The sequence below is a fragment of the Abramis brama genome, assembly GCF_963993115.1.
Source record: "Abramis brama genome assembly, chromosome: 6".
NCBI classification, from domain to species: domain Eukaryota; kingdom Metazoa; phylum Chordata; class Actinopteri; order Cypriniformes; family Leuciscidae; genus Abramis; species Abramis brama.
In genome coordinates, this window is record NC_139968.1 from 21830762 (window position 1) to 21856085 (window position 25324).

Genomic DNA, 25324 nt, shown 5'->3' on the forward strand with positions numbered 1-25324 from the left:
GTGAATGCTCGCTGTTCACTGCTGGAGGCTTATTCAACAAAGCAGAGCCTTTGTATGCACTGACTCATTACCCGCCGAAATGAGCTAATCAGTGTTACAAACACTTCAGTCAGACATGATGTTCGAGTGTTCAATTTTCACTTCGTTTTATCCTTTCAGCAGGTGTGAGCAAGAAATGAGATTCTGATTCAGTTCTGTTTGCCCAAGAGGACGTGCTCAGTTGTTAATGGTCAATTAATTTTGACTTCTTCATGTTGAGGGAAGATTAAAATGATCCAATGACAGTCATGCAACTATTTGAATAGACATACATTAAATTGTCTTTTTATACATGTTTCTGTTAAGAGAATAACACAACATATGAGATGATAATGGCAATTTTGTAACTGCTTTTTAGAAATAAATTTACTAAAAAATTGTATGCATTTTTTTTTTCCTAAGAAATAGTAGGCTACAGCTCCTTACTGTGCACTGTAAAAAAAAAAATATATATATATATATATATACGTAAGAAGTAAATAACCCGGTTGCCTTAAAAATATGAGTTCATTGAAATAAAAAATTTGAGTTAAAGCTGCAGTCCGTATTGTTTCCTCTTTGTCGCCATCTCTGTTAAAAATCTGCAATTGCAGTTATTTGTGGAATTATCAACTTTATGTGGGTTGTGCCTCAGCACGATACAGCGCCGATTAATCCATCAATCCAATGTTTTGAGGAGAATGTGCGGCTGTCAGTCGCCGCGCCGGTGTGGATCCTGTCATTCGGAATCACAGGTTCTACTTTTTGGAAGTATGACCAACATAAGAATTTTCACCAGAAAATGTTGTCTGATCAAGTAAGTAACATCCACTTTTGTTCTGACCAACTAAGGGGAAAAAAGCATTGCAGTAAATCGTGCTGATTAAATCTAACGATCGCTTATCATATCACGTTAAACCGTGCAAATTATACTTTGTTCTCAAATTGTTAATGTTAACAACATCATCATAGCGTGACTACATTTAATGCCCTTCCAATATTATCCTTGTTTTCGCATGGGCCCGGTTGCAGTCTCTTTTTTCTGTAGCCACTCCGAAGTCTTTTGCATTTTACAACGGGTGAATCTCCAGTTGTCACTGGTGATTATCGTTTGAACCTTTCTGGATCCGCCATCAAATTTATAAGTTTAATTATATCCAGTGCTGTGAGAAAAGGCTATAAATCTCTACCTCCAACATCCTCACACGCAACATAGCCTACTAGCCGGGACACCTTCTTTATGTGTACAGATGTGACGTAATGATGCAAAGACATGCTCGAATTTCCCGCGGAAATCCACCAGTACCACTGGAATTAAAAACATTATTACAAGCTTACCGTTTGGCAGGCAAGCAGATAGTTATGAACACTGGCTGGTTATGTACTAGCACAAAAAAAATATTTTGGATCATTTTTAACCCCAAAAAGTTACGGAATGCAGCTTTAATACAATGGAGATTGGTCTAATCAACAGAAACTCAAGATATTATGTTATCTGAACCACATTAGTTATCTAAGTTGATTTGACAAAAGAAAAAATTGTTAATAATAAATTGTAAAATAATAATCATAAATATATTTTTTTACAGTAAGAATTAGCCGTTTCTGGATTGTTTAACATTTTTAAACTCATGCATTCAAACATGCTACAGGATGCCAAATGCAACCAGAAATGCTAAGCATATAATGGATGCTATCAGAGTAAACAGCCTAATTTCAGCAAACAATTACTGTAGCTTTTTTTTAAATTCATGAGGCCTCATTATAGCTGTTACTATGGAAATGTAAGGGTCACTTATGTTATTCTGGCAAAGCAACAAACATTTTCTCAAGTGTTTTTGCAGACTGTAGACACAAAGAGAGGCATCACCGGGTGCTTGTGCCCAAGACAAACCAAAATAGCAATGTGCAATTTGCTAGAGCCATCGTCATGGTTACCAGCGAGATCAGGTTTTTCTTCCCTTTTTGTGTCAGAGGTCAAGTTTTTGTGTTCACAAGCAATTCTGTGCCCAGTATCCACAGTATTTAGAGAATTGAGAGGCAACGCAAACAGATAAATAACTTTAATCTCAAATGCTTCATCATTGACAATATTGTGCAATACTGAACAAACAGTGCAATGTCAACCACTAAGAGGTAGTAAAGCAGCTTATATAAGTCTGTCGTTCACAATATTTTAGCTTTATCGGTGTAACAAACGTCTTAAAATGTCATGCTTAATTCTATTATTGCTAGCAAGGTCATTCAAAATTTATCAAAAATGAGTGTTATGTGCATAGTAATTGGCAAAGCTAATCAGTTTTGCTACTTTCTTAGATGGCAACAACTGTGAAAGTTAATTTTAATAAGCAAGCTAAGCCCAGCCAAGCTAGCCAGTTCATGCTAGCATCTAATGCGAGTTTTGTCAATTATAACTTTCTCATCATCAGGTCAGTAAGGGCTATCGTATGGAGCTTGTTTCCGCCACAGAATATATATTTTATAAATATAATTACAACATTCCATCTCACAATTCAGACTTTTTTCTCACAGTTGAGAGATATAAACTCGCAATTGCGAGATATAAACTGAAACTCGCAATTGCAAGGAAGTTAGAATTGTGAGATATAAACTCGCGAATTGCGAGGAATAATCAGAATTGTGAGATATAAACTCGCAATAGCGAGGAAGTCAGAATTGTGCAATATAAACTCACAATTGCGTGGAAACAAGCTTCCAGAATATTGCTATTGTGCTACACTCATTATAAGGCTAAATTAGCTCTCCTGCTTTCTTAGTGCTCATTAAAGTTGCTTTTGTCTTCCCTGGGAAACAGCAGAAAATAAAACAAATTGAAAACCTCAAGGCTAAGTTCTGTTTTCTCTGCATGCAGGGTATACTGTGAAACATTTAGGCTAATACATTGTGCCATATTTTTCCCTAGTGATGTTTCTGAGGAAAACATTTTCTAACTTTCACAATTTAGAGATGATTGACACCTCATTTCAAGTGAGTAAAATTATATAAGCTCAAATATGCCCAGAGTTCAGCGCTAGCCTAGTTGCCTAGTAGCCTAGCAGGTGTGCAAAAAAAGCCTTGTCTGTCAAACATGGAAGCCATGATGCTAGTACCTAGTATTTTGCACTTTCAGATACTTCTGGTGCTGTTAGCTGGTTTGGATGTGGTTTCTTCCGGAGCCTGTGTTGACTGGACATCAGGGTTCCTGCGGAAGCAGTAGGCTCCGTAGAGCCGGAACTTCTTATCAGGGAAACCCAGGTTTCGGACACCGGGTTCTGGGCCACCGCAGCGGGTCCGAGGATTGACTATGGGGTAACGAATGCTGCCATCTTCCACCCATCCTGCCTCACAACGGTCCAAGAGCTGGATCTTCCAAGCGGCATACAGTTGTCCGACTTTGGCTATCACTGCGTCATCACGTTGACATGCCTTTACCGCCTCAAGGTAGTTTACCTTCTTAAAACGTTTGAGGAAGTAAACACGTCCTGCAGCAGAAACACAATTTTATTAAAGACAACAGAAGCTGTGAGAAGTTTTGAGTAGCTCATCGTAAATGACAGAATTGCTGAAGAAACATGATTGGTTGAATGCTGCAAATGTTCTGACAAAAATGCTCATGAAATCCATACTAAAAGAAGACATTTTACTTCAGATGAATTTACATCTGCCTTTATCATGATTAAATAAAAATGCCTTTTTGTTCAGGCCTGGCTGGGTAAGAAAATGAGGAAAGAGGGCAAAGAAAGAAAGATAGATTTCAGAATGCTACCTGTTTTTCAGAAGTCAATTATTGATTTTCTGTTTGTTTATGTGACCGCTGACTGTTAGGGCAGCACATCGTCTTATATTTCCCACTGGGCCATTCGGTAAATTTCCAGCAGCTGGTCAGTGTAGGGGTATTATTGAAAATTGCCCTAGCTATAAAGATTTCAGGACAAACTGTCCTCTCTAATAGCCCACTTGGGGATGAAAAGAAAAGCCTTTGGCTCTCAATGACTTGACTGCAAGTGGGTTTGAAAAACCAGGCAAGTTTTGTGTACCCACAGGATCATTCAGCACTTAGTAACAAATAGTCTGAACCTGGGCCAAAAAATTCAGTTTTCTTCCTGAAGACAAAATCAATTCAACTTTCATCTGTTCAAATGCCTATTATTCCCACATGGTCACAAAGTGACTTTGCACCCCAGAAGCTGTACTTAATCATAGTTTCCCTGAAATTTGATTTGATTTGGCCAATTTTCCAGGAACTGATGCATTGCTCAGTTAAAACTTCTTCATTTATATCACTGGCACTATTTGTTGGACATGTATCAAACAGAAGGCAGTAAAAGGAGAAGCAGGAGGACCTTCTCAACAGAAACCTGGTCCAATAGCCTTAGGCTGGAAGAGATTGCTGAGAAGGCAAACACTCACCGTTGAGGTTCGAGGTAAAGCAAAAAGCATCAAAGAGTTCGTCATCTTTGTGCCTGTAGCCGTAGTTGCGGACACCGGGAGGACTGTCCTTACGGCCACATAGGTCTCGAGGATGGGAGATGGGGTACTGGACCGAGCCATCTTCTAACCAGCCGGCATTACACCAGTCCAAGCCCTCAAGCCAAGCCTTGTGTAGTTGTGCATGGGAGGCCAGAATAGCATCTTGCTGTCGGCACACATCCTCAGCTTGGTGGTAGTTCAGCTTGTAGCGTCCGGATGGAGGATAGTATGGGAACACCACACCTTTGAAAAGAAGTTCATAGAAACATGACACTTTATTCAATCTTAGATGCTACAATAAAAACACCTGGCCAACTCCCTGACCTTCAAGGTCTAGATTGACAAATCCTGTGTCATCCTCCATGTCATTGGTGACCTCGCACTCATAGCGGCCATAGTCTTGCAAGGTGATGTTGTGAATTATAACTGAAGCGTCTCCTGGTCCTGCCCTCTCCAGAGACACACGGCCACGGTAAGACCCAAATACCTTCTGTTGTCGCCCCAGTGCAACAAACACGTCTTCAAACTGGAATGAATCAGAAATCTTCGTCCATTTGATGCGAATGCGGTAAGGGTCGACGTTCTCTGGTTCATGGTGGTAACGGCAGGGAAGGGTGATAGTCCCACCGCGATGGGTGACCACCTTACCTGGAGCAGTTTGTACTATCACTGCCCCAGTATCATCCTCTAAGGAAAAAGAGAGAAGTAAAGGAATCACTACACACATTGCACTGCATGCATTCAAGGTATCGGTGTGTTTCTGGGAATCAAACCCTTGACTTTAGAGTTCCTAGCAGCAACTTCAGAAACCAGGAAGGCCACATTCAAACCGAACTAGATTCGTAAATTGGGCCACATTTTGACAGTCATTCAATGTTTCATCTGAATTTTTGTGAAAAGTTTCCAGACTTTGTCAAAGGTTTGGGTGAAAATGCACCTGATTGTAAAACTTGGGACTGTAATGCAGTTCATGTGCAAATAGGGTAATTTTCTTTTCAGATATAACCACATCTGTCAGTATTTTTGTGGTGTGTCCCTTTAGATTCAGAGAACTCAAATGACGTGTCAAATCAGCCTAAAATCTACATTGTGCATTATTATCTTTTAAGAGTGCCAGTTGTAATGCAGATGCAGCCCACCTGCTGAGTACTTTACCTTTACCTGGAGCAACAGGAACATCTGGCCCAACGAAGACATTTGAATAACTACGGTATCGAAAACGACACTGAAAATGCTTTAATCCTTAACATTTTCTTTTATTTCCCACAGAATCCCTTGCTTTTGTCTGAAGGCTGTTCAAAGGCACTTGAAGCATAGTTGGATTTGAAAGTGGATTTGGATTTGCTCCTCAAAGCCACCAAGTCTTAAAAGTGTGAACCACAGCTATCAAACAACACCTTTTCTGACAGCTGTCCAAGATCTTCCGGACAGACCTCAAGGGCCATAATCAGCCTTGACATCTGCTCATTTAAACTGTCAGCTGGATACCTGGCAATCTGTCTGTTACCAAAACACTTTTTCTTTGAAAGCAGGGTTGCCAAACATGTCCAGTCATTAATTCAGCCAGAGACAGCAAAAGAACCAGTATTTCATCTGAAGAAAAGGGTTCTAAACTCAAAGCAATGTCACTGTAACCACAGACTTTTTAAAAGTAATTTGCAACTGCCAAGTAAATAATGAGGCCATGCTGTGAGAGGACAGCTAGTGCAACAGCTATTGGCAATTAAAGACTGTTTTTCCTTGCTTATATAAAAATGAATACCAAATGAAGAAAAGAGACCTAGTGGACCTGAAACTGATTATGCAGTATGTTTACTTGCATTAGTGGCGTCATCCCTATAATATAAATATGCAAAGAGTATCGGATGTTGCATATTGCTTGTATTTACCCTACTTGAGCCTCATAGCCACTACAACTGGGTTTGTAACAGATTTTCTTTTAATACATCTGGTGGCCAGGTACTGAATTTGAGAAGTGAGATTATACACATAAGATGACTCTTATGGGTGGAGAGGTCTCTAGGTCAAAATTGACATGAATTGCTCAACATATCAAAGCGTTTACACGGTGGCAGCAGAATGCAAGGCGGTTGTCAGTAGGTATCATAACCTTGTTCTGATTACATTGCATTCACATGTTTGCATTACTTACATTGTGATCTGACACCAAAGTGGCACAGAAGACAATGTACTTACCCATTACATGAACCACTCTCCTCCGTCCTTTCTCTATGTCGGCTGGGTAGGTGGTCACAAAGGGTGAAAGGAACAACAGTGCGCAGGTAATGGTTTCCAGGCACAAGATCTTTTTTCAAAGAAAAAGAAAAAGAAAAGAAAAAACAGAAAGGAAACAACTAGGCTTTATTCATATTGTGCACAAATTAGTTTGGTTTTCAAATCTTTAAGATTGTTTACACTGACATTTTGACGAAACAATCTGCATGTTCAAACAGCGTAGTATCTGATAGCCTTCATAACGTTTGTACACGTGGATTACAAAAAATGTCTGTTATGTCTGATATCTGATTTTTGTTCTGATCTTTACAAAGCCAAGCAGTGTTTGTTTACAAATGGGGGCCTTTATCACGTATTCATTTAAGTAACATGATCCAAACCACACATACGCACACTACTACTACTGCTGCAGCACTGACACCAGCCCAAACACATTATATAGGCTACGACACAGCGGATTCGTACATCATTATCATCCTCAACTCCCCTTACAGCATCTTTGAGTATCCCCTACCGCAATGCACTGCGCATTATCAAGGTGACAGAAGTAAAACACACACATGCGATTTGAACTCACCATCATCATGAGAAGACGTGTTTTATGTTGAGATGAGGTAAAGTTATTATTGCTCCAGTTGACTGAGGCGCACTCGTTAAGCGCAGCTGTCCCGATCCCGATCCTGACTCAGTTTCACTGCAGATGTCTGTCGCGTCTCATCACGCGCTGCTGACGGTATCAGTAGTGGAAGACTCTCTCATTTACAGTACGCATGAAGAAAAGCTTAGCTTAGTGCTGATGTAGTAGTGTGATGATAATGAGTTACATCTTTTTATCTCACGCTGTACTATAAAGTTGTATTTGTATAACGTTAGTTTTCTCTGTTGCGTACGTTGCAGACCTAGTTTGTTTATTCGCAAACTCGGTGCTTGGAGCTTTATTCGACAAGTTTCTATAGTAATTTAGTCGTGAATATTTAACCTCAAATCCCACGACAACCTAAACTTATTTTTTAAACACTTCGGACTGTTCCATGCAATATGGTCTCGCTTTGCTTGTATGTTTTGAGTTTGGATATCTGGTAAATGGAGCACATTATATTTTGAAGATTTGTTAAAATAATGTCGTATCTTATTCTTGACTATAATAAATAGAAGTACTAATTTTCTTAATTTTCTTTTTTGACAAGTGTATAGGATTTAGAGAGATTGCTGGTAAATACTTTCAGAATTGACGGTTGAAACCGGAAGGGGAATTAGCTCAGATGGTAGAGCGCTCGCTTAGCATGCGAGAGGTAGCGGGATCGATGCCCGCATTCTCCAATGTTTTCTTTTTTTCTGTTCGAAAAGTTAAAATGATAATGTTTATTTTAGCACTCAGTATCCGTCTGCAGTGTCCATGTTGCAGAACTGAAGTAATGCACTATTTATGAGTGTCTGTTTAATTTTTTGAACCACTGATAGCTCGACTTCAGTATTATGGGTGATTATATTTGAAGTAATGACAGGTATTTAGGGGGGGAAAGCGTTATTGTGAATTGTCACGTGTTTAATGTGTTTTATATTTATTAATTACAATAATTTTTTGGCCAAAACAAGAGTTTGATATTTTTTGTATGTTTACTGTGGTAGGTTCCAGTGTAACAATATGACTTGCTATAGTATATCTTGTTTTCCTGGGCAATAGTAAAAGTTTTTATTCATTTCTATAGCCAAGAGTTTAACGTATATGTCTACACAGAAATTGACTTTCAAAAATGACCCAAACTTTAGAAATATTCACTGGAGTCTCCCCAATATATACTGGAATACTGTATGCTATACATTATACCTCCACCATGTCAACATTGAAATGATCGGCTAGGTTAGTCTCTCTTGTGTAGCTTGACAGACTTCTGTTCTAATTCCACTGGAACTGATTGGATCTCACACACAGTGCTGTTTGTGTGTGCAAGCAGAAATGTTGTGCATTGCTCCTTATCAGCATGAAAAAGCTGCTGAGCAAGGGTTGCTTTTAAGGTTAGTAGTTGTAGAACTCAACCCTGCTGACATAATCATGTACATACAACGTATCCAGATGAAGGATGATTTGTAGGATAATTGTTTATTACCTATGAGACCAGCGAATTATTCAAGAAAGAAGTTATATTTGTGTGGAAGTGGAACAGAAAGATAGAACTACGAAAATGCACTGGAATAAAGAAACGCATCAGATTTTTATAACAGAGAAGAGATGAATCTGTTTTGACATGTACGTACGTCTTTTAAAGGAATAGTTCACCTATGTGAGTAAATGATGACAGAACTTCAATATTTGTGTGAACTATCCCTTTAAAGTTGATGTTTTCTCTGAGGGTTTAACTTGATTTCTTCTCATTGTTAGTTTGGCCCACAGGTGTGATGGAAAGGAAGAAGTCCGGCTCGCGTTTGCAGCGCAGGGCGAGCAGAACAGGACCGACTGCATACAGCAGGTTGAGGAGGAGGACGGGCACCAGGACCGTGGTGGGAATCCTGTACATTTCTGCAGTGCGTGGGTGCAGAGACGCTCCGATATGAGTCCACTGGCACTGCGGTGGACAGAACCACAAGATGTTATTTTTGTGGGTTAGGGATAAGACGATTCTCACCTGGTATATCCATAAAATTGAAGGATGGACCTGAGCTTGTATATTATAGAAACTTGGCCTCTTTGACCCAGTGGTGCATTTCCCATTGAAAGCTAAACCACTGAAGTATTATGCATCTTTGGAGAAATTAACTAACTATGCAAAACTGTTTTCCAAAACCATAGTAACATGATTGGACTTCCACTACTTTACTATTTTTGTTTCCATTTTGCTTTACTTGATGTTCAGTTCATTGCGGATCTCATCTTCCATCATACTCTAGGGTTACTTTACACATTTATGCACATGTGCACGCTAAAATATACAGAATGTAATGTACTGTATATAAACACACTCACCGGCCACTTTATTAAGTATACCTGTGCAAATGCTCGTTAACAGATCAGCCAATCACATGGCAGCAACTCAATGCATTCAAGCTGATAGAAAGGCAACAGTAACTCAAATAACCGCTTGTTACAACCGAGATCTGCAAAGGAGCATCTCTGAAAGCACAGCATGTCCCAAAAGCATTTCTTAAAAATATTCTTAGATTTTATCTCAAGATTGTTCCAAAGAGATAAGAATTTGAGTTCCAGAAAATAATTTTCTTAAAAACCATCGTAAATAGCCTTTTAAAGTTATAGGATAGCCACCAACTTGTCTTAAATTGTAAAAAAGGATGTATTTAAGAAATAATAACTAGCAACATTCTTACGAACGTCTTAGAATTTATCTTAAGAAAGTTTTTAAGAAGTTTTTGGTGAACACCTTAGCATCCTAGCATTGTGGCTGCAAGTTCTGGACAGCCAAACACCACTTATAAAACGCCAGAATCTAGTTTTATATTGCGCTTTTGTAAAGTTTAATGATGTGAACTCATACAGGACCTTGCCATGTATTTTTAGAAGCTTCTGCCTATGGGTAAGTAGATGAATAGACGCCAATGACATCCTCTCAGCTCTGAGGAGGCGTTCATTAGTATGTAGAGCTGGAGATCTGCAGTGAAACTCCTAGAGTCCTGTTCTACTGGAGGTCTTTGATTAGGAATGCTGACTGCTCAGACCTCATACTGGGAGTTAGAGGGGTGCTGGATGAGCTTGTTCAGACCAGGCCTTTGATCGTGGTGCTGTTTGATGGTCCCTTTCTATAACATCAGCATACAGTGGATGAAAATCTCTAGATTCAGCCAGAAACCATGGAGGAAGTATACCTCATATGTTAGATAAACTACAACTTTTTCTTGCCTTCTCCTACCTAGCAGATCTGGCCCAATATTGGAGACGTTTTCCAAGTCTTACCTGTAAAATGGCACCTGCAAAATATACCGTCCAATCGAGCATCCAAGTGCAGCCAGGTGTGCACAGCCCGTATGCAAATGAACCTAGCATCGGGAGCGCATGGAATAGGAGCAGCAACATCTGGAGCAGAAAAGACATCATGCAACAAGTATTATTTCAGTCTGAGTGTCAACACTACATGCCTTGCCTCTACACGCCAGTGCTTTGATGGCAAATTAATGCGGTCCAGCTCAATTCCCAAGGGCACCAGCGCTGCCGCAGCAATGCACTCCCAATGAATACAGATCAGCCCGACTGCATTGAGTTCACACAACATTCATACTTACTGAGGCTTAAAAACACAAACATGGACGCATTACCCACGATTAGACCCTAAACAAAGCCTGTTTGTGTTGCATTGCACGTGGTGACTTTCAGTGGAGTTACAACAAGCTGTGAAAGTCATGGGATCTAGATACACCTTTAGAGAATTTCTTTTTATTGCTTGATTTTAAATAGCATTATAATTATAATGAAGGACTTGGACCAAAAACGTTTTCTCAAACATGCTTATTAAAATAAATAAAAATGTATATAAACATATAAATAAAATAAGTGCTAGTTTTATATTTATATTAAGTTATGAATAAACTTTTTAATGCATTTAAGTTATATTATAAACATAAAATAGGCACTTTTTTCTGTATATAAATAAGCAACAAATTGCTTGTTTATATTAAGTTTCTATTTTTAGTTATTTTAATTTATAATACATTATATTAAGAAAATAAATATAAAATATCTACATTAGTTATAGTTTTATTTGTAGTGCTTATTTTAGATTTAGATTTTTAATGTAAGCGAATAAAATAAATACATGTAATTAAATAATGTATTTATCTATAACTTAAATAAATATAAAGTAAGCAGTTATTTAGGCAACATGAATAATAATTAATAAAATAAAATACAATTTAAAAATAATAAAAAGGGATATTTCTAGTAATAAAATACCAAAAATATAAATAAATATATATAAAATTGTATGTAATATTTTATTATAAATATTTTTTTATTAATAATAAAAGATATTAAAAATATGTATTTGTATATAATATATATATATATATATATATATTATTTAATATATAAAGCACTTTCCATTGTCTTCCTTTTTGAGTTGGAATTTAAACAGAGTAATTGTAAGAGTAATTTACCCTGCCCAATACATATACATTTTCTCACAAACAATCTTGCATCCCTGAGCGCACAGTTAATATGCGATCGAAGCAGGTCTCTGTCCCCTGAACAAACATGCGTGTTGGTGTGCCTTCGTTCCTTATCAAACACATTACCACACATGTCACACTCTCTCCGACACGTCTCCTTGTTTGAGTTGATGGAGGGGCTCAGCCAGGACTCATGGGTGGGATTAGCTTATCAAGTTCTCACAGCACATCTCCTGCCTGATCGATGGGCCACCATTGTGCCCCGGCTCCAGCTAGAACAAGGACTTTTGATAACCTAAGACCCCAATCTAAACAAAAACATAACCCTCAATACCTATGTGGTTGGTTGAGACAGGAGGGATATTCTTGGACTACCTAAGGTGACAATAAGCCACCCACCTTATTGAGTGCTAATGATGAGTAATACCTTTCTATAAAGTACCGTACAGTCATTTGGAGGAGCTTAATGCTATAAAGCTTAGGGTATTACGAAGCAAAGTATGCTTGAGGGTTGCCATAAGCAGATCTGCCTGAATGTGATTTCTTCCAGAATATGTGCTCACCATAACTTTGGGGAAGCCCACGGGATCCTTCAGATAAGGTTCATATTCTGCGACATATCTGTTGATGATTTCCAATGGGCAATCAAGAACTGCCTGTATGGATAAAGATAGGAGTTTTTTTGTCCCAACAGATTTTGACTGAATTCTAGAACATACCAAGCGTATGGTGAACACCAACTTACCAGTCCTCTAAAGACAGTGAATCCCATGGAAGCCACTAGATAAACCACAAAGAGCAGGTCCAGGGGGCGCCATATTAAGGCTTTTTTCTGCTCACGTTCAGCCTGAGAGATACAAGCAACCTTGTTCAAATGTTACGGATTCTGTGAGGAAAATATTAACTATTGACCAAGGTCAGCGGTGTCTGGTTCTTCACCTTCGATGCACCCACAAGAGGCATATCCCTTGGCCTGGAGAACAGGGACACTGCTCCCCATATAGGCACCAACAGAAAGGGCATGTTGAGCCAGAAGGCAGGGCGGATCTCTGAGCCATATTTACCTGCATATAAAATGTACTTGAGAATCTTATATAATGTTTAGCAGGAATATTTGATCTTTTATTTATTTTGACTCACCAACTACGATTCCGGGTACAAACACAATCATGTTGCCGCACAGTGATCCAGCCCAAAAAAGCCCCAAAGTGCGATACTGTTGACTGGGACAACAGGACACATTAAAGTCCAACTGAAATCAAAATTGACCCTATTTACTTTGTTAGCGCATATTACTAGTCTTGTGGTGAAAAATTAATCCGTGCAAGTTAATACACAGAAAAAAATTGTTTGCCGTCGTAATCTTTAATCAAAGTCTGAAAATTTACTTCCGGTCTGGAATGGCGTTCCTTCTCTGATGATGTAGGTTTGACGGCTTGGGTTGGGAAACGCTTAACCACTCCCCTCAAACCGTTAGTCTGTTATGAGCAGAGATGGAGAGGAGCGCTAGAGTAAAACCCTGCCCTCTGTTCAATATTCCGTTTCACTGGGAAATACGTCACAACACTGGAGTAATTTGCAACTTCCGGTTCACGCGGACTTTAATTTAGGTTTATAAAACGGTTAGTTCCAGTCCTTGATTCCGATTGGTCAATAGCTGTGTTTTATTCACGATAAAACATGGCTATGACCGCTTCACCCTACAGTTCTATGTATCACTACACAACACCCCTAGCAACCACTCTTAGCAACGTAAACGTATGTTTGTTCACATTGATATGTCCATTGAAGCTTATAGAGTGGTATTGTGAGAGATCAAGTAAGCGAGTGTATCTGCATTTACAGTAGATGTAGCATCTTCCTTCAGGTAAGTCCTATATTCGTAATAAAAAATCAGTTTGAATGCCCGCTGCAATATATTGTCCTTTTAACAGTTAAGGGGTTTTCCCGTGCCCTGATATGCAGTTTGTCCTTTCAATATAAACGTCTTCTCTACAGACTGACTCATAAAGACAGTCTTTACCGCCATCTAATGGCAAAATAATGTAACTTCTGCTGCTGTTCACGGTCAGGGACTATTTTTTCCAGCGGAAGGAATGCTTTTAGTGATTTCACTTCCTGAAAGTTGCACTTATACATATTTCTGGCTGTAATATTTGTATTGTGTGGTAACTGTTTTATAAAAGCAATAAGGTAATCAAGGCTAGTGCTGAAGGACGTTGTTAGGATGCAACCCCTTCAGCCGTGACTTATTCACGAAAAAGCACTAGCCTCGAGTACCAATATTGCTTTCATATCAACCTCCTTTTAAACTTCACTGCATGTACTTTCATGTCATGTTTGTTCTTGCCAGATAGTGTCACCACCTTATTTCTAAAGAACTAAATGTCAAACCTGTTTGACATGCGGTGTACCAGTATCAGGTAGATGATGAAATGCACTACACCATCCCAATAGCACATCATGATAGCATAGGGTGTACCAAGATACGGCTCCCCCTGGAGAACCAGCAAAACCATTGTCAGACAGGTAGGTTTAGACCGGGTAATCGATATCAACTCGGCTTTCTCCTCACAATACTGACCGTTTTCTGGTAGAACTCCATGAATCCTGAGGCGAAGCCATCGTATTCTAGAGCGCTCGTGAGGTCAATGACACACGTGAAGGAAAACTCTGCAAAAACTGAACAAAAAAAGGTCCCACTTTATATTAAGTGGCTTTAAGTACTATGTACTTACATCGAAAAAAAATGTGTTCATGTTGTATTGTAAAACACTTTAGCTGCTATTGAGCTGGGATATGGGTAAGGTTAGGGACAGGTGTGGTATGAGTCGGTTTAAGGATGGGTTAAGGTGTAAGGGATGGGTCAACAGTGTAATTATAAATGTAATTACATAAATTAATTACAGCTGTAATTACATGCAGTATTTTTTAAATATAAGTACAAAGTAAAAACAAGTATGTACACAATAAGTCCATTGTATCAAATTATTAATTTCAATGTAAGTACATAGTACTTAAGGCCACTTAATATAAAGTGGGACCCAAAAAAGTCATTATGTATACACAAATACTCGTCTGTTCTTTTGTTAATTATTGAAATATATTGGTTTTTGGTTGCTTGCAACATTTTATTCTATGTACGTGTAGAGCTGGAAGTAGAACTTGTCTACCGTCTTCAACAAAATTTTATCTTTGGCCACCCGTCAATACTACGGCTCTCTGGAATACTCTATTCTGATTGGTCAATTGTGGACGGCCCTCTGGAATACTCTATTCTTATTGGTCAATTGTGGACGGCCCTCTGGAATACTCTATTCTTATTGGTCAATCGTGACATTCAGCGTTCCCCGATCACCTGCTTCTAGTTCTTTTAAAAGTAATAATAGAACCTTCTCTTTCTCAGAAAGTAACAAACTGCCCTTAGCTATAACGAAGATCATTTTCAATCACTTTTGTTACATTTGAATGGCAGGCTTTACAAGAAAAAATGTATCTCCCCCAGGGGAATTATGAGCTCGGCTTCATTGGCACTTTCGAATCGCTGAATTGAAATGTTTTTGTCCTTAACTCTAAGCCTTCTCTGATGTGCCTTGGGGGGAAAAACTCACTAATAAGATGTTGCAGCGCTCAACTGCCCTATCAAGAGTTAACTAGCCTACCTTTATTCTCGCTCTCTTTATTAAAAAGATTTCACTCTTGCAGACTATTGATTTCTGGCAAGGTGGAAGAGGATAATGATATCTACTAGTCGAGGTGTGAACAAGAAATTTATTTTTGGAGTCATTTGTTGGGTTTTTTTCAGGTTTAAAGTGCAGCTGTGCCAAAAGGGCACTTTGCGGAGACAGAGAATACACCATGTGGCATTTCCTAAGCATCTGGGTGACAAATAATGAGTGGCAAGGGACATGAAGAAAGAAAATCCAAAGCATGGAGGCAAAAATAATGACTGTAAATGTCACCACTGGAATCTCAGACACTGGATTTAAAGGAATATTTCATCTAGACATGAAAATTCTGTCATCATTTACTTCAACCTCATGTTGTTCCCAACCTCATGTTGTTCCAAATCCGTATCCCAGCAAACAAAAATATATTCTAAAGCACAATCCACACCACAGTTATAACGATAACGGCACTGAACAATAAAAACAATGACAGCCAATCAGAATCCATCCTGCTTTAAAGAGCTCGACAGATGACTAATGACAAATCTGCAGCGCATGCTTAGAATAAACAGAACGATATTGTCCTTTGGTGTCGACGCTAATACAGTTATCACTATAGTTATCGTTCTTGATGTGAACGGGCCTTATGAATGTTTTGCTTACGTCCCGATTAAGTTATGAAAACGTTTTTTCTGAATGTTCCCTGAATGTTCGAAACATCCAGTTTTTTTAAATGTTTTAAAATCGTCTTGGTTGCATGAATGTTAAGGGAACATTCCATTTTCTAATTTTGCAAACATATGGGAAAGTTACTTTTTAATTTTTTCTGAACGTTCTGAAGCAAGTAGTAACTCTAGGTGCACGTCATAATTACCGTAACGATTCTGAACTGTAAAAAGCCTTCACGTTCTTGTAGAACTTGTAATTACAACATGTAAACTCATTTTCTGAATGCTACCTAACTGATTACAAGTACCCTGAATTACATAATCAGATTCCAAAAATTAAGTACTTGTAATCAATTATATTGCGTTTCAAAAGTAGTTTTTTTTTTTAAATTATTCATTCAATGGCAGCAAATTATTCATAATTTATTGATTTTTTATTATTTTAATTTAACATTTTAATGATTTTTTTTATTATTATTAGCTTTTCATTAACCTCACGAACCCCTGCAGTTCCATCATGAACCCCTGCAGTTCCATCATGAACCCCAGTCTAGGAAACTCTGACGTAATGTAATATTTAATGCACTTCATGTTGTTGATAACAAAAAATGGAATATATTTGAAGACTTCAGATGCAAAAGCCTCTAAGTGCCATCTGAAATTTTCTTCTAAAATGAGCATTTTTATCAAGCTCATATATTTAGGTTCAGTAATTTCACTTTAATGACAATGAAAATTACCTATTAATTGTCATTAAAGTGAAATTACTGAACCTAAAGCTTGATAAAAATGCTCATTTTAGAAGAAAATTTCAGATGGCACTTAGAGGCTTTTGCATCTGAAGTCTTCATTTCTTTCTCTTTGTATTTTTATATCAATATGGTACAAGATTATCCTATTCAAATCAATGTGATAAATGAGTTAGGTCAAAAGTAATCTAAAAGTAATCAAAAAGTAGTCAGATTATATTACTTAAAATTTGTAATGTAATGGATTATGTTACTAACTACAATTTTTGTCATGTAATTTGGAATCAGTAACGGACTAAAATTTGTAAGTAATCTACCCAGCACTGGTACCACCTGACCACTGCAGATTTAAGGTGTGTTCGACTTGAAGTGGCGCTGTGCAGACCAATCGGTGTGTGACATCAAAATACCGCGAAAGCATACAGAGCTTTATTTATGGTAATTACGACATGGCATGAAATAAAGATTTTGTTTTGAGAACATTATAAGAGATCACTTTGAACAAACATTTTATTAATGTTACTGGTAGAACATTTGTTTGAAAGAACCTTGCCAGAAAGTTCAGAGAATGTTCCCTGTTAGCAGGAATTACTTTTATTTTCCGTGGAACACAATAGAAGCTTAGTGGAATGTTCATATTGCTCTTTTTCATAAAATAAGATAAAGACAAAATGACAAAAAGCACAATATGTGGTTAAATAACAGAGCATTTTCATGTTTAACTTAACTATTCCTTTAATAATCTTCTTTTCCGAGCGAAGCTCTCAGAAATATGGAATTTGTTATTTTATTGTGAAGGAAACCGAGGGTGTAAAAGTAAAGACAGGTGTGTTATTGTAACACAAATACTTTTCTTGTATCCAATTTCATGGTTGGATTGCCAGACTAGATATTGTCCAATGCCATTCTTCTAGCGTTCACGCGTATCTAACTGAACAGCTTCGTAGATATGACTGCTCAAAGAGAAGTGTTGCATCGCCGTCTGCCGAGCACAGATTCACAGTCTGATATTGAGTCTCTCTCCATCTTTCTCGCTTTTCTTTTTCTCCCCAAGCCCTTTAAATCCATAGGGGTCTTGGTTTAGTTTCCTTGCATTACAGGTGCGATAGTGGAATTATCTTCTCTTTCATCACGACAGGGGTGGAATGACATGTGCCAGAAGACATTGTCACCTCTCAGTCACTAATCCATGATAACACCGCTATCTTTTGTGCATTACATTGCAAAATCTGACATTTTTCTATTGTGTCCGTGAGGGGGAGATTGGCAATGCACAAAAGAGTTTGTGTTTATTCATTTGGGTTTTTTTTTTTACAAATGAAACTCTCTTAAAACACCTTTCGCATTTCATTTGTCCACAGAAAACTACAGTGGACATATATATGAGACTTCCAAGTATTTTATGTATTGTTTACAATTAAATAATATTTTCATTCTTCAGGTGTCTCCTTTTGAAAAAACATAATTCGTGGCTAAATTTACTACGGTGACTTTAAATTGCTTTCGCATTCATAGTAACAAAACAAGTAATTCATCCGGATGTATGTGACCTTGCTACTACAGAAACAGGAATTTTTTTTATTTTTTGATCATCAAATATACAATCATCATTTGTTTATTGTTTTGAGGGTCAGAATAAAATATGGAATGAGTATATTTGGTCAATATATTTGAGTCAACAGATCAAATCAGAGCTCATACCATAGAACAAAGGATCTTTAGGAGGATTGTAGCGAGTAGCAATGTAGACCATGAAGAACACTGCCACAAGAACAGCCACCCCGATTTCCAGAATAACCACAGGCCTGCAAATACAAAACATTACGAACACGAGTTAACATGAAATCAAAATGAACTTTCTGTGACTGACAGTCTCTGTAAATAGTCAAATAAAATGTAAACGCGGTCATATATGGACAGAGGAATGTGAGCGTGAAAATGAACTTAAAGAAGTAGTTTACACGAGTTCTCAGGGGGCGATGTTAGCGATTTCTCATCTGTAAAATTGGCGTACACAGACAAGTGTTTTAAAAGGAATACAGAGGAAAAAACAGCAAGAAAATTAAGAGACAAAAAGCGACGGGAGCAAAAAGAAGCAAGGTGAGAGAGAGAACATCGGTAAAGCCAGGGCTGCCAACTTGTGAGTTGCAAACCTGCACTGTAAAAAAAGAAAAGTTGACTTAACTTAAAATTATAAGGCAACTTGCTGCACAGATTTTTTGAGTTGACTCAACTAACAGAGTTTACTCAACTGGAGATGTTAAAGTTGAGTCAACTCAACTATAGAGATGTTTTAGTTGAGTCAACTCAAAAAAATCTGTGCAGCAAGTTGCCTTATAATTTTAAGTTAAGTCAACTTTTCTTTTTTTACAGTGTGTATAAATGTCTTTGTTCTGCTAAAGAATTAATATTTGTAACCAAACAATTGTGGGGCACCATTGACTTCCATATTATTATTATTATTCTCCATACTATGAAAGTCAATGGTGCCCACCATGCCCCACAACTGTTTGGTTACCCATATTCTTCAAAATATCTTCTTTTGTGTTCAGCAGAAGAAAGAAACTCATTCAGGTTTGGAACAACTTGAGGGTGAGTGAATGACAGAATTTTCATTTTTGAGTGAACTATATCATTAACTAATTTGGTAGCGATCACACATAACACAGCTGATTGGTCGCTGTTGCATCAGCGGCCAATGAGCTGCGGCTCAACCTTCAAATACCGGTAGTGTTGCTGGTAGCAGTTTGCAGCACACCTTCAGAAACCCTCCACCTTCCCCAGCTCCACCTGTATAGATCTGATACGCGATTACAGCAGCAGCATGTCTTACATACTCACAGAATTGTCTGTGAATCATTGAATGTATTGGCAGTAGCAAGTCTCAGCGTAGCAGATCCAAGACCAAATACATTAACATTGCCATTTCCATTGCCATGCCAATCTCTCTGAGAGTTGTCATGACAGTTGTGATAATATATTTTCTGAGGTAAAGTTCCCTGACACATTGTTTACAAGTTGTTTTATCCACACTGATTGAGTGATTACACATGATATGATACATTTCAGTAAGTTGTACTGGTTCTTTCAACATACCCTCTGATGTTAATTCATGTTTAGGCTATTTTGTAGGCTACTGTAACTAGTAGTAGTAGAGATAATCGATTCACGCGCGCTGGCATTTTGAACTGACTGCGCTACACAGTGACTGTCACGCCACATTAAGAGCGCCAAAAACGGTATTTTTGAGACTTTGTATCATATAGAAAGTAACCTGCTCTGTCTTGTCTGTCAGCGTCCGTGTCCTCTTTGTTCCGCGATGTTTTTTTCATTGCGTGAGAAAACGGACGCGTCACGTGAGAGCGTGCGTGACTCCTGGTTAAAGCCAAACTCCCTTTAATTCTATTATTAGAATTTAGAATGTTCCTATTATTTTTACTATATATTATCATTGTAGTATTAATTTAAAAAAGTATTAAATATTTAATAAAGAATTATATCTTGAAGGACACCACCTCTGCATTCTTTAAAAATTAACTTCTGATTAATTTTGCACAATATCTTGTTCCCAATTACCGTATTCGACCATTATCTTTCCTGTCTTCAGTAAGTGAGCAGAGATGAATGGTTTGGCAGCGAGAACTGTAATTATTCCAACACCCAGAGCACCAAATGAGATGGGAGAACATGTGATAGTCCAGCCTTTACTGAGACACTTACTGTACCAGGAGCTATTCAGACATAGAACACGTCTTATTGTCCACATGTGAGAGTCAATACAGCCTGTAACAGAGACTGTGGTTGTTGTTTATCATTGTAAATGAACGGTATAGAAATGGCATACAGTGAAATACCAGTGAATTTCCATGACCTTTACAGTTGTTTTTGATCATTGGATAATTTGATTAGCCTAAACCGTTCAACTGCGAATCAGTTCAGCTGACTCAAAACAATGATTCAGCATATCAGTAATTGGTGACCTTCAGTAGCCAAGCTATAAGAATAGCAGAATAGCAAAAAATAATCTTTTTGTGATGTGTTTAGACCAGCCTGGAGAAAGATGGTGTATCATTTTCTTTGCCAGTACTGCTCTTGAAACTCCTAGATCATTTAAATGGGTGTAATGTTGTGAATTTAATATTCTTTTTCTGTCAGGATATAATTTATATAATAAAAACTATTATTATTATAATAAAACTATTGTTTTTTTATATCATTAAAGGCAGTAGCTTGAGTCTATAACAAATCAGTTACTATTACATATCCTTTCACTGCCCTCAAGTGGAAGAAATAAAGAAGAAAAAAAGACACATTTGAGTCATAATCTTCAATGAGCATGCTAAATAATGTCACCAGTCTACAAATTATTCTTATAATATAAATCTATGTTCTCCATAGTAAATGATCTAAATATGATGTACAGACTGCTATAAAATTTGCCAAAATGCAATTAATGTTGCCAAAGTTGTTATTAAAATTATGTGCTTTTCAAACACAGCCTTTGATAAGAATGTATTATATATGATTCTGTTAACCTTGCATATATATATACAATACTCACTCTTGAAATGCTGGAACATTGTTCATAGTGTAAAGGACACCAAGAGCCGTCAGGGAAAACAGAAAAACGCATATCTCCTGTGCCATGACGTCTGCTTTGAAATCAGTTATTCAGTTATAATCAGTTATTCAGTCCAAGGGTCCACAGCTGAGGATCGACAAGTTGTTAGAGTCAGACATGTTAAAAATATTAGCATTCAATTCTATGTCTGTTACATCAGAATCTACACTTGAAAGTCTACGGGGACCTTGCAAGTCAATAAATATTTTGCAGGTCTAGTGTTATAGTCTAAAATAAACATCTACTTACCAAGGACACCCTCTCCAGAAACTGTGCATAACCCAATTTACAATTGCCCTGTGTGGGAATTGTAGGAGAATAATCGAGCCAAACAAAGGCGCTTTTGGAAATGTAATTTGATTTTGTCATACATTTACATAATCGTGTTTACTTTTGGTCTAATTTGTCAAATGCTTGTGTGCCAAAAAAGGAAAGCTCTGCCAAAGCTGTGGCAGCCAAAGAGGCTTTTGTTGTTCTGTAAGCTAAAGAATTTACTTGTGAACTAGACTAAGGAGATTTCTAAAATTATTTGATAGATAAAAGCATTTTTTGGATATACAAAATTATTATGGGACCTATAATTATTCTTAAAAGAAGAATTTGTGGAGTTGACATTAATGTTGTACAATATAGCCTTGTACTCGCCGGCCACTGTTAACTGCTGGCAGTTCACATGGCAGCAACTCAATGCATTTAGGCATGTAGACATGATCAAGACGATCTGCTGAAGTTTAAACTGAGCATCAGAATGGGGAAGAAAGGTGATTTAAATGACTTTGAATGTGGTGTGGTTGTTGGTGCTAGATGGGCTGGTCTGAGTATTTCAGAAACTGCTGATCTACTGGGATTTTCACACACAGCCAACTCTAGGGTTTACAGAGAACGGTCCGAAAAAGAGAAAATATCCAGTGAGCGGCAGTTCTGTGGGCAAAAATGCCTTGTTGATGTCAGATGTCAGAGGTCAGAAGAGAATTGCCAGGGTTCGAGCTGATATAGAAAACAGTAACTTAAATAACCACTTGTTACAACCGAGGTCTGCAGAAGAGCATCTCTGAACACACAACAGGTCGAATCTTGAAGCAGATGAGCTACAACAGAAGAAGACACACCGGTGACACTCCTGTCAGATAAGAACAGGAAACTCTATTCACACACGCTCACCAAAATTGGACAATAGAAGATTGGAAAAAGGTTGCCTGGTCTGATGAGTCTCAATTTCTGCTGCAACATTCAGATGGTAGAGTCAGAATTTGGCGTAAACAACATGAAAGCATGGATCCATCCTGCCTAGTATCAACCTGTTAGTAAAAGGGGTCCAACCCAGTACTAGCAAGGTGTAAATATAGTGGTTGGTGAGTGTATGCAATTCAGTACTGCACTATACTATACTGCAATCTACTGGAATGGCCTTTACATTGCAAAACAAAACTGTGGAGATAAGTCATAACTGCTCCTTTGATACACCATATATCCACCAGGGTGCACTGTAACTAAAGAGATGCCAAACGCATTAAAGGGTTAGTTCACCCAAAAATTCTGTCAGTAATTAGGCTACTCACCCTCATGTTGTTCCAACCCCGTAAGTCTTTCGTTCATCTTCGGAACACAAATTAAGATATTTTTGATGAAATCTGAGAGCTGGTAATCGACATCTGCCATCCCAGAAAAGTTAGTAAAGACATCGTTAAAGGGGACATATCATGCTAAATGCACTTTTTTAGCCCTTAAATGCATTTTGTTGTATATTTGGAGTGTTTAGAAGTACAGAAAAGATGAAATTATTCTCTTCAGGTGCTTCGTTGATATCGTTATATTCTGTTTTGGTCATATTTTTCAACCTGTTCCGATTTTTCTGTTATCTATGACGTTTTTTGAACTATTACGTCACAGTATTTGCAGCGGAACTGCCAAATAAGGACATTGACTTCCGGCCCAACACTTCCAGCAATCCGCCATTTTTATTTCTCGCTGCAATTTTGTAGTCCAAGCTAAAGGATGCAGAAGTTACGAGAGGGTAAGTTAAAATGTTCGGTTGTTGGATGTAGTAACTCACACGCTTCATTACACCGTCTAATGTAGATGAACTGCCGCGCTTGTGGCGCATGTTTAACTGAAAGAACGAGCAGAGACCCGGTCGCGCGCGCGCAGTCTCTCTCGGAGCCAGGCGAAAGTGTAAACAAGACTTCACCGTCTCCAAACTAGACGCTGTCTTGCTCTCTCTCCCTCGCACATATTAAATTTAATCAAAATAAATCGACACGGTGGTAAAAGGTCGGAAGACCAAAGTTTCATGTGTAAATACAGTAACACACCATTGCGATACATCCATATGAAGACGTTGTTCTACAGGTTCGTCGTCTTCATTTTCATCTCGCTCCGGCTCCGACTCTGGCTCGAACATGTAAGGTTGGCTGGACAAGTCTTCCGTTGTTGACATTTTGTTAATAACGTGTAAATAAAAAGTTTCTGTGCGCTAGATAATCGTATCTCTGCTATCAGACTACAAAAATGGCCGAACGGGGTGGAGTTGAACCTCTGCAACCTGGAGAGGGGGCGGGGTATGAAGTGTCTCAATTGTATTTAAAGAGACCGCACCAAAACGAGTTGCTCTCAGACACGCATCAGAAAAGGGGTAGAAAAGGGGCCTGTGGAGCTATAATAATGAGGAATTCAGACCCAAGCATTGCAGTTCCGCTTTATATAGACTACAAATGTATGATTTATATGTAAAAAGGAACAATTTAAAAGCATGATATGTCTCCTTTAAAATAGTCCCTAGTGTAACAGCGCAGCGCTTCTTAGGCTCACTATTGGCCAGCGTCACACGCATCACACACATGACCAGCGTCGGCCAATAGTGAGCCTACGTTCTGACGTACAACCCAGAAGCGCTGTGCTGTTACGTAGTGTAAATCCCATGAACTCACTCAGAGGCTCACACAGAAGAAAATGAATAGTTGAATAAAGTCGTTATTTTTGTTTTGTTTTTGCGCACAAAAAGTATTCTCGTCGCTTGATAAACTTAAGGTTGAGCCACTGTAGTCACTTGGACTATTATAAACGATGTCTTTACTAACTTTTCTGGGATGGCAGATATCGATTACCAGCTCTCAGATTTCATCAAAAATATCTTAATTTGTGTTCTGAAAATGAACGAAAGTCTTACGGGGTTGGAACAACATGAGGGTGAGTAATTACTGACAGAATTTTCATTTTTGGGTGAACTAACCCTTTAAATTTACAGTATACGGTATCTCTGCACATACTGCATGAGACACTTTTTATTTCTTTTGCAGAAAATCTGCGATTAAGAGGCTAGACATTAAAGCAAAGGCTACCACAATGATTTTTTTTCTGCAGTAACTATGAGGTTTTAAGTGAAAAGTCCAAGCTCAAAACACCCTCAAATTTAAATAGTCCAATTTTGAATGATTTTGATTTGAAATGAATCATTGAACTGTCTCAGGACAAGGGTGTTTTTACAAATGTCAGGATGGGGTAAGTTATGACACATGTTTGTTGTAATTTTATTATTTTATTTTACTGTTTCATGCATTGATTTGTTCTTCATAATACATTTTGAATACATGAAAAACAATTAAATATCCGAAAATGTATTTTGTGTTTAATTTTTTGTGTCTTATTCTTCTGCGATCCAGAATGACAGCAGAGCTGAAAAGGATTGTTTGAGCTGCACCCTCAGTGGTGAATTTGCATTTCCTTCAGCCTGAGGCTTATTCATTTCAATTTTGGTGTGAAAGGGCCTTTACATTTACCAAAAAT

The 25324-nt window shown here is 38.0% G+C and overlaps 2 protein-coding genes across 3 annotated transcripts; both read right to left on the reverse strand.

Annotated features, from left to right (window-relative positions):
- Positions 1 to 2066: 2066 nt before the first annotated feature.
- Positions 2067 to 7518, reverse strand: hapln4 (hyaluronan and proteoglycan link protein 4). The gene is made up of 5 exons (XM_084117264.1): positions 7301 to 7518; positions 6685 to 6793; positions 4813 to 5175; positions 4429 to 4731; positions 2067 to 3500 (listed from the first exon to the last, which is right to left on the reverse strand). The coding sequence occupies exons 1-5, from the start codon at positions 7307 to 7309 to the stop codon at positions 3145 to 3147; spliced, it is 1140 nt and encodes a 379-aa protein (XP_083973390.1). The 5' UTR covers positions 7310 to 7518; the 3' UTR covers positions 2067 to 3144.
- Positions 7519 to 8805: 1287 nt separating this feature from the next.
- tm6sf2b (transmembrane 6 superfamily member 2b) lies at positions 8806 to 21927 on the reverse strand. 2 transcript variants are annotated; one of them, XM_084116265.1, is made up of 11 exons: positions 21791 to 21927; positions 21482 to 21628; positions 18622 to 18725; positions 14420 to 14517; positions 14230 to 14333; positions 12976 to 13058; positions 12775 to 12899; positions 12581 to 12682; positions 12399 to 12491; positions 10628 to 10747; positions 8806 to 9287 (listed from the first exon to the last, which is right to left on the reverse strand). In XM_084116265.1, exons 2-11 carry the CDS (start codon positions 21565 to 21567, stop codon positions 9078 to 9080), a joined length of 1125 nt encoding a protein of 374 aa, XP_083972391.1. In that variant the 5' UTR covers positions 21568 to 21628; positions 21791 to 21927; the 3' UTR covers positions 8806 to 9077. The 2 variants fall into 2 exon arrangements, with proteins under 2 accessions (XP_083972391.1, XP_083972392.1); XM_084116266.1 differs by lacking the exons at positions 18622 to 18725; positions 21791 to 21927 and having other exon boundaries at positions 21482 to 21645.
- Between the last annotated feature and the right edge of the window lie 3397 nt (positions 21928 to 25324).